The sequence below is a fragment of the Vespula pensylvanica genome, chromosome 7 (assembly GCF_014466175.1).
Source record: "Vespula pensylvanica isolate Volc-1 chromosome 7, ASM1446617v1, whole genome shotgun sequence".
Lineage (NCBI taxonomy): Eukaryota > Metazoa > Arthropoda > Insecta > Hymenoptera > Vespidae > Vespula > Vespula pensylvanica.
The window spans coordinates 2,107,547-2,118,121 of NC_057691.1; the positions used below are offsets into that span (position 1 = coordinate 2,107,547).

Below are 10,575 nucleotides of genomic sequence, written 5' to 3' on the forward strand. Positions count from 1 at the left end.
AGAGAGAAAGAGAGAGCGTTCTGCTTTTCGAGGATGATGCGTCGACAACGAGCCGTCAAGTCGTCGCGTTTTCTAACACGTTTTTGAACGACGACAGACAACGGCGGTGATGTTGGTAATGGTGGTTGTGGTTGTGGTGCTGCTGCTGCTGCTGCTGCTGCTTGCTGTTTGCTGTTTGCTGCTTGCTTTTTCTGGTATTGGCGACAACGATAAGAAGAGAATCAGGGCGAGCAACGAGGGGGAGGGAGTGCTGGTCATTTTTGTCCTCTCTCTTGTTCTTTTTTTTTGTTTTGTTTTGTTTTGTTTTCTTTTTCTTTTTTTCTTTTTTTTCTTTTTTTTTCTTTTTTCTTTTTCTTTTTCTTTATAATCGTTCCCATACCATACTCAGTTTTTCTCAACCTTCTTCCCTCAAGCGCCAAGAAATTTCGTCAGTTTATTTTAGCAGTCTTGGCCAAGCAAGCGTCTTCTTCGCTCGCGAAACAACGACTAATATAAGCCTAGCCTATTTTATTAGTCCCAGGCAGCTTCGACGTACTCTCAGGAATACCAAGGACAAAAGGATGGGGATCCTTCTTTTTTTTTTATCGTCGCGTCAGTACAGCAACACCGCGACCTGCAGCCAGCGCGGCTCCTGCTCGTGCTCGTGTCACTGACGCACGCGCCACCAAGTCTGCTGCACCTTCTCGTGGAGCTTCTTGCAGATACCGGCGAGCCTCCGTCACATTCCAGCATCCGCGGCGTTCTCATCGTTCTCACCGCCCGCGTCCTCGCTCGAAAATGTTGTCCGACCGCCGCCACCACCGTCGCCATCGCCACCGCCACCACCGTCGTTACCCTCTAAAGTCTCTCCGCTCTCGTCTCCTTCTTCCAACGTCATTTGAAAATGTTTTTTCTCGGACTGTTGTTGCTGCTGATCGTTAACAGCCTGTTGTTGCTGTTGTTGTTGATCGTCCGACGGTGGTGACGGTGGAATCATCGACTGATACCAATCTCTATTCTCTTCCAACGTATCCAAAATCTCTTGGGCATCAGGATGTACCAAATCTGCCCACGTTTCCCAAAGCGGATGTACGATGTAATCGATAAAGCCGACCTGCGACTTTTCGATCGTCGCGCTATGCCTATCGCACATAGGACTTATGTCCATGTTCTGTTCGCGCTCTCGATCACCCTGCAGGAAAAACTCCTCCATCAATAGGCTCACCCATCGTCGATAAAGAGGCAACGGTTTCGTTGGGTTCGACAGGTCCGCACAATGAACGAGATTCTCCAACACCTGTATGCGATCCGTGTAATTGTCTAGAAGTAGTACGCCAGAACCAGCGACTTTCTTCGTTTCTACCATAGTTTTCAGATCTGCCAATAAGGACATGTGTTTCGACATGTCCGTTGATAAGACCATGTCGATCACCATCTTCCTCAAAGTTTGCCGTTGCTTTTTCGTCATGTTCACGAATATGTCGCAACCTTCGTTCTGCAGGAGCTTGAACGCCACCGCTAGGTGATGATTCTCCAATACGGACTCGTCGTTGTACATCAGGGCGAGCTCGGAGCCTAGAGTTTCGACAGAAACAAAAAGAAATTCTCTTCGTTAGAAACATCGACGATAAAAATGTTCATTGATTTTTTTTTTATAAAAGTTTCTTTCTTTTTTTTTTTTTTCTTTCTTTTCATCCTTGTTGAATTTATCACTTACTCGAATTGATAAGGAACTGATTCGTTAGACCGGGATGATCCACGTCGTGGATCGTGGCCGCAAACAGAGCCGCTGTGATCTCCAACGGCGTAAACACAGACTGCAAATATTAATTTATTGTGTTAGCAGTAAATCAACAAAGTTCTATTCATTGTTAACCAACGCCGAGAAATTCCTGTTGCTTACCTCGAGGGCGGGTGTGTTGAGTAATGTGTGGGTGGATTGGGTCACATCGGCGGCATGAAGACTGTTATGGAAGGGATTATCCTTCACGTAATGATCCTCGAGGGTCATCATGAAGGTAACGAAGGTTTTCGGCGGTATCGCCAACGATTTCAACAAATCTCGGCTTTGGAAGGCCGTATACGCGACACAGGTGAGAGGTCGATTATTACTGAGCTCGCCTATCCTGAAGATGTCGATGCCCCATTTGTCGATGTCCGACAATAACTGATAAAAGAAATATTAACTCATTTTCTTTCTTTTCATTTTGTTTTTGTTTTTTTTTTTTTTTTTTTATTTTCGAATATAGTCCAAGAAATATTTCTCAATATGATTCGACGAATAGTTTAGGAAATGATGAATTTAAGATTAAGATTACGAATGCATTTTTGTTGCACTTTTAAAAGATCGTTTATGTATCGTTTCAGATACATCCAAGAAGAATTTGCATTTGTTGAAAGTTTGGAGATCTTGTTTAGTTCTTTATTTATTCATTTTTTCTTTTATTTATTTATTTATTTATTTATTTATTTATTCATTTATTTCTTCTTCACAACTCGTCGACTCGTTTCTTCGATATCTACTTCTTCTTTTTTTCTTTTTTTATTGTTTCGTTCAACGAAGCGAAAAAACGATAAGATTTTCGATCGTCGATTCGAAGATCGCCAAAGAAAATCGTCGAAAATAAAAACGAACGGTACGCTTTTTTGGATTATTTTAACGTGGGTGTTAATTCGACTTTTCGTTCGGACAAACGATTGGTTCGGACTTTTTTAAGGATACAAAATTTCAGTTTTATCAGCGCGATTCTTCCGAGAAGGACGTGCTCCGCAAAATATCCAAAGATATTCGATTAGCGTAACGAGGGCAAAGTTCGTTTCGTTTTCCATGTCGCGGAAGCGTGAACAAAGATTATTTTTATCATCTCAAGAAAGGCGGTCGTTCCTTTGATGATATAAAAAAACGAAGAGAATATCGCTTGCCAAGAAAAAAAAAAAAAAAGAAAGAAAGAGAGAGAAAAATATTCGAAAGATTTTCAAGAAGGCACGACACAATCGAAAGTAGAAATCGAAAAAAAAAAAAAGTATTGACTCATACACGGATTTCCCATTTCTTTTTATTCTCAAAAGATGAGTTGAATGATTTTTTTCCTTCTCTTTTTCTTATTTTGTTTTTTCTTCTTTTTTTTTCAAGCAGAATTATTATTAATGTTATCGGTAAGGCTTACGACCTCGTTCCGAATGATTTTGTAAGTTCATATGAATATATATATATATATATATATATATATATATATATATATGTATATATATATTTAATCGCAACACGATCCTATCGCAAATTCAATGCAAACATTTCGTTCTCTAAATTCCTATTATCGGGTGTACCGGCTGTCACGTATGTATTCTCACCTCCAACTGACGTAGATTATCTATACTTCAAACTCGATACTAGTAATATAATACGTACGAATATCGACAATAATTTTATATATTCTAAACGATTTCATAAATTCGAAAGCGAAGAAACATTCTTCGAGAAAGCGATTATTCAATTTTTTCTTATGGCGCTCGCGTTTTTCGAAGAAATGAGAGAAAATAGATTACAAGAATGAAAAAGAAAAAAGAGAAGAAAAAAAACGAGAAAAAAAAAGAATATAAGAAAATTGGCGAGGAAAAAAAAAAGAAAAGAAAAGAAAAGAAAACATTCGATTCGCTAATCTCTCTAATCTGAGAGACCTTGTCATGGCGGCACACGCGATTCCCTTCCTCTCTCTCTCTCTTTCTTTCTCTCTCTGTCTCTCTTTCTCTCTCCTACTCTTCATCGAGTTTGTAATCCTTTAGTAAAATGAAGGCACGTTGCAAATATTTGTACTCGCACGTGTCGTTGGAATTTTCCAAATCGAATTCGCGATGTTTTCTCCTGCTGGTTTTAAGCATCTCTCTAAGTATTTACATATACACGGATAACCGAGGCGACGATTTTAGAGAGGATAACGCAAAAGAGAAACAGAGAGAGAGAGAGAGAGAGAGAGAGAGAGAGAGAGAGAGAGAGAGAGAGAATTCTCTTCTCACGAAAAAGAAAGAAACCAATCCGTTCACAGCGGGCTACCGAAGCGAATGTTACCGATTCAAAATTCGCAGAAAAATCGTCGAGAAAGACTGAACAACAACAATAAACAGAAGCTAACTAAAAAAAAAAAAAAAAAAGAAAAAGTAAAGAAAAAAAGAAATGAGAATTAAGTTTTATACTTTGATATCCAACAGTTATTCGAAACGGACGATGGTTTCTAACGTTCTACTTTTTACGATAATAATTAACACATTATAGTTAGTATCTGGTTATCACGAAAAATATTCACTTCTTCGTACAATTATAATGTTATTATATAAAACGAGAAATATAAGAATAATTATGAGCATGAAGTTAATGTAAATACTACGTTAAAGTTAATATTAACATAAATATTTCGAATAATTTGAAAGTTTATATCGATATTATATAGTATTATAAATGTAAACGATCAAAAATTTTATATATACGGATATATTCTAATATCTATAGGTACATATATATACATATATACATATATATATATATATATGTATTATATATTTTAATATCTTGTCCGAGTTTTTGATAAAATTCCAGTACATCTTTGCTAGTCATTAAAATCGACTTCTCTTTGAAAATAGAGAGAAAGAGAGAGAGAGAGAGAGAGAGAGAGAGAGAGAGAGAGAGAGAGAGAGAGAGGAGAGAAATCGTCCGTACTCGTTAAAGATTCGCTCAGTGGGATTAGTACGTAATTAGTGAATCGCGATTAAATCTATCGATGAAAGACATAATCGGATTTACGTCGGTCGCGTGGGTGTTGAATCTCATAGCTGAATAAATAGGGGGAATGCGTTTTACTATGTATACGCTATACAGTCGGATATTTCGATTCCAAGTTAACGAGAAATGATTAGTATATCGTCCTACGTATGAATTTAATGAACAGAGAGATATGTATATCTTTATATACTTGTCTAAATTCTCGTAATATTTTCTTTAATAATGAAATCTCCAAGCGAAACGAAATAAAAAAGTAAAGGAAAAAGTAACAAAATAAAAAAAAAAAGGAAAAGAAAAGAGAAATGAACAAACCTTGCCGAGTTCCTCCTCGTGTGGTGTTTCCACTCCGTGAAGGGGTACTCGTTCTCCCGTGAAGCTATTCGTGTGCGTGAGTGGCCTTTTAACGCCACTAATGTGCGACATAGCAGCTGGACCCCTCTGTGCCCTATCCTTCTTCTTAGCAGCACGTGCATCCACACTTCCGGCTGCTGCAACCGCATCTTCGATCCGCAAAGATGGCAAATCGAGTTCCTGTTGCTTGTCTATATAAAATTTGATCAGATGTTCGTCATTAATATTTTTATTTCATTGTTAGATACGTTTGTATTTAATTAATAGATGCATCAGATGCGTTTGTATTTAATTATTAGACGCATTAGATGCGTTTGTCATTAAATACGATTTTGATAAAATTTTAAACGACCCTTTTTTTGATTTGATACAAAATTCGATTCTTTTCTTTTTTTTTTTTTTTTGCTCTCTATTCTTCTCTCTCTTTTTCTTTTTTTTTTTTATCTTTGTTGTTGTTCTTATCGACTCTATCATATATACTTAGGTATATAAATACACGGGCGCGTTGTCTGTCGTTTTTATTTTCTTCTTTTCACGATAAGAGTCACATTACGTACGTGAAAAATTCGTGTTTGTAATGAGATAACCGTATCGGAAATCGGGAGGGCTCGTTCGATCTATCGTTTATTTATATTAGAAAAAATTTATAAACGCGAGAACTAGATCACGATGGATTCGAAAGCGGAATGTATGAGGAACGAAATTTAAATCGTTCGTTTCTCTATGAATCGCATTTTCAAGGGCTTTCAATGCGTCAAAGGAGAGAGAGAGAGAGAGAGAGAGAGAGAGAGAGAGAGAGAGAGAGAGAGAGAGAGAGAGAAACAGAGAGAAAAAGAGAGATAGATAGAAAGAGATATCGATCGTTTGCTTTTGACGTCTTCGTTTAAACTCGGATTTTCGACCTCGACTATTCCCTCTTCTCTTCTCTTCTCTCTTCTTCTCCATTCTCCTTCTTTTCTCAGTTCTATTAAAGGTAAAAGGAAATGAAGGAAATTGCTTGCGAATTCGTAAACAACGACGACGACGACGACGACGACGACGACGACGATGACAGCAATATGAACGTCATCGATTTTGATGGAAAAGGCAATAATGAAACGAGTCGATGCAGTTCCTGATGCAATTGGACAATAGATTGAATGAAACGAATTTTTGAATGAAATTACTCACCAAGGAAAGTATTGCAGATATATTCTGATATTTGATTCCCGGACTTGGACGATTCCGAGAAGTGAAGGAGTTCCTTGTTCAGCATTCTCTTGAACTATAATCAAAAGAAATAAAAAAGCGGAAATTAGTAATCGAATATGGTAATAAATATTATAGGATTTTTAATCGTTTCCGATGATCGTTTTACCCTTTGATTTTTTTCATTTATCTTTGATAAAAAAAATTAATAAATGAATAAATAAAACGAATCATTTGTGTATCGTGCGATATTATTATTATTTATTTGAATTCAATCCGATTAGATTGAAATTCGATAAGATCTAAAAGTATTATTAAAAATTAGATCCATTAGATTCTATCATCTAATCCATGAGATTTCATTTGATCGAACAATTTCTTTTTATTTATCGTATCAGATTTTGTATTTTCAATAATATATTATATGTGTATCGAAATAAAGAGTCTATAGTCTTGTGTTGTAATGTTTATCGGATTTTAAATATTGCGTGAATACGATGTTTTATCGCTTATTTCTTAAAGAATATCGATAAAATAGGATAAAAAATAGAAAAGTTGCCAATAAAGTAACTAAAGAGTTTTCACAGTAAAGAATATTCATTTTAAAAAGAGTATGAGACAGATAAAGAAAATACGATGGAGTGTCGTCGAACGGCGAAAAATTTAGAAATATTTCGAATAAAACGCAATGAATGAGTTTGTGAGAGCTGAGTTTTAAAAAAAGAAAGAATTGACTATTGACTATATATTGTAATCCTATTATATCGTAATTATTATTAATAATTGATCTTTCTTATAGATATATTTTACCTAACTATATATAAAGGAATATAGTACGAAGAGTATAGAATCATCAAAAAAAGAGCAACTTAACGAGTGATGTTAACTCGTTGACAGGAATGATTTAAAATACCCAGAAGAATTATCAAAAAAATCTCTGCGTTTCGTTTGCGAGGACCAAGAAACCGACCTTGGTTCGGTTTTCGATCAACGAAGAAGCGAAACATTATCTTGCTAAATTTACGATATTTGCAATAAATCTGCGTCGTTGTGCATTACGTATATATATATATATATATATCTCTCTCTCTCTGTATGTGTGTACAAAAAATACACACAAAAAAAAAGAAAAAAAAAAAAAGAGGTAAAGAAAAAGAGAATAAAACGAATCTACGAAAGTATGCAAAAAAGTAAACAAAAAAATAATATCAAGCCGATAATTTTCTTATCGTCAGAAGCGAAAGCTTCTTATCGAATTTTTCTCCAGGCCATTTTCTCCAGATTCTTTAAACAAAAGCTATTTCGTTCGTTAACTAAACGCTATATTTACGATCTCGATATTCTCTCTCTCACACTCTCTTTCTTTTTGAAATTTCTTCTTTCAGTGTAACGACCTGTGTTATCAAATTGTTTAACACGATTCCATTTAAATCGTTTCTCGTTTAATTAAATAATCTTTTTCTTCTTCAACATGTATAGAAATAGAATGAAATTTCTTAAAGATAATGCGAACGGTAAACTAAAAGATATTAAAAATGTTAATAATACTGATAGAAATATTCTTATCAGTACTTATTTATACGATATCGATGAAAGGAAAGATATCATAGATTTGTATAAACGACAAGTGCAATTTCCAAATATGTTACGCATCGTTATACGCTCGATGACGTAGATGACGAACTGGATTCGACCTACTTTCAGGACCAACTCTCTCGTTACGACGATGAAGTATCGCGACAGAAGCTTTTCCAACGTCGTGATCAACGTCCCGATGATGGAGAGAAAGGAGTCTGAGGAAGCATCGATAGGTAAGTAAGTGGAACGTGTCACTTCCTACATGTTTCTCAACTTTCCTTTTTCAAACAATGAACATGAAAATCGTCGATACGAAATGGCAAAGTTTCTTTTCGCAATTCGATTTTTTTCTTCCTTTCTTTCTTTCTTTTTTTATTTATTTATTTTTTTTTTTGAAAATTCTTATCCTACAAATTAAGCGAATCAATCGTTTACGTGTAATAACGTGGATAAAAATAGATATACATTTTATTATAAATATCTCGGAGAATATAAGACGATAAGAGGTTCATCGAACGATCGATCGTTCGATAATGATTACGTATGATATTGTGTATCGTAAAGAATCGATAGGATTTCTGAAAAGATATATGTATATATATATATATGTATATATAGAAGACACATGTATAGTCTCCAACATTGATGAAATTTTTCCGAGTTATTCGTTCGAGATCTTTAAAAAGTTGTAAAAAGATATACATTTTTTAGTGTGAAACAGGTTTGAAAGTCATGACATTTATCGTTCCCGTTAGTCGATCTACGGCGATCGTAAAAGTACGATAAAAGAAAAAAAGTAACTAATTTAGTGATATGAAGATGAGAAAATTTTATATACATGTATATGCGTACGTCGATTATTAAAATTATTTAAATAAGTTCCGTTTTCAAGAATCTTCGTTAACATATTTAACGGATGGCAATCATTATCAAGATAAAATTAAAAACATGACGATATATCACTTGGTATTAACAACAAATAAATAGATAAATGAGATTCATCTCGAGGCGTGACAAAGTACGAAAGTCAGAAAAGAATTTTCCAAGTGGGATGAATAATTTTCCGATAAATCTTGTGATCGCGATATCTATAGAAAATTCTCGATTACAGCGAGAATCGATCGATGATCAATCGATCGATGTTTTCTTCTTATTCAGACGTCATCATTTCGCTACGATGAATCAAAGGTATTTAGTACTTTTTTTTACCTCTATGATATATGCGTATGTGTATATATGTGTGTCATAAAGACATTATATTACGTAAACAATACGTAGGTTTTTTTTGTAATGTATTATCAGCATTCCGAGCAAGAGCACATCATCGTATTTCTATCAGTATTGTCAGTTTTCCTCTTATCTTCATTCATTCACTCCAACGTAATTTCCTTTGATAGAAAATTTTATATGTTTATACTGTTATTACGATATATATATATATATATATATATATATATATTTAGCAGAGTAATAAGTATCGCGATGTTGTAAGGATTAATATATACATGAGTATACTTATATACTTATATATATATATATATGCATATGATGTAACGAAGCATGTAATTGGATCAAAAGATTCACGTATGGAAATGACTTTTAATGGAGACCTTCGATTTGTTCATTGCACGAGACGACGAGTCATCGAGTTCGGTCGACGTTTAAACAACAACGTACATAATGTATTCCCTTGGATAATTAAACGACTGATTACACAAATTTTACTTTTCGTTATCATTCACGACGTTCCGGGTCTTCAGAGTTCAGCGATATCGTAATCATTTTTTCTCGCAACATCAACGATTCGCATCGCGAGTTCTTTTGAACATATAAATTCAAAATTCACCGGACATATCGTAAAAAACCTTTCTTCTCAATTCGTAAGAAAAAATATAATATTTAACAAATAATTTACATTGATGAGTTATATTGTACGTTTGAAACGAATTAAGAGGGCCAGTAAGATAAAGTAGCTATTTTTGTATAAAAATCAATATGAAATTAAAAACAACTCTGTACTTATCGCTATCAGTCGTCTCGTCAAATTTTCGAGGAAAAAAAAAAAAAAGAAGAATTGATTTTAAAGAAAAACGTATATGTAATATCTTCTCTCGTGATTATTTTTAATAGTTACTCTTTAGATTAGGTATACCACGAGGTAAGTGAAACGAAGATTATCACGATTAACAAAGATTAGACTCTCTTTCTTTCTCTTTCTCTCTCTCTCTCTCTCTCTCTCTCTCTCTCTCTCTCTCAACAAAAGAGAACAATAAATGAAGAAAAAATTATTTAAAGAAATACTTCGATGACTTTCGTTGTTATTTACATTCGTTTTAACGAGGGTTTAATAGAATGTTTGAACCTCTCAAACAGCAACGAGCTAACTAAAGTCTGTGGAAATGTACGCCGGTGAATCCAAAGGCAACGGACGTTAAAGTCGTCCAAAGCTCTATGATAATGTTTGAGTAAACTCGATCTACTTCTCTCTCTCTCTCTCTCTTTCTCTGTGTGTCTTCTGTGTCTCGCTTTTCATTTGCTCACGATACAAACGATCGATCGATTTTGTTTGACGCGTTTAACTCGCGGAATGAATCGAGTCAACTCTTCACCGCGACGGCCTTCGAAACTCGATGCGATCGATACATATATGTAGCTTTCGAAATCGTGGTGTGGTGAAACAACGTAAACGTTGGAGAGAGAGAGAG

General features: G+C 34.9%; 1 protein-coding gene across 18 annotated transcripts in view; it reads right to left on the reverse strand.

Moving 5' to 3' along the window:
• Positions 1 to 354: 354 nt before the first annotated feature.
• LOC122630744 (cAMP-specific 3',5'-cyclic phosphodiesterase, isoforms N/G) overlaps positions 355 to 10,575 on the reverse strand; it is a 315,403-nt gene continuing 305,182 nt past the window's right edge. For all 18 annotated transcript variants that reach the window (XM_043815576.1, XM_043815577.1, XM_043815584.1 and 15 more), the window contains 5 exons: positions 6,275 to 6,368; positions 5,066 to 5,295; positions 1,883 to 2,146; positions 1,697 to 1,796; positions 355 to 1,554 (listed from right to left, as the gene is read on the reverse strand). In XM_043815576.1, the coding sequence (XP_043671511.1) occupies positions 719 to 1,554; positions 1,697 to 1,796; positions 1,883 to 2,146; positions 5,066 to 5,295; positions 6,275 to 6,368 (1,524 nt within the window). In that variant the 3' untranslated portion in view covers positions 355 to 718. The remainder of the gene's footprint in view (positions 1,555 to 1,696; positions 1,797 to 1,882; positions 2,147 to 5,065; positions 5,296 to 6,274; positions 6,369 to 10,575) is intronic.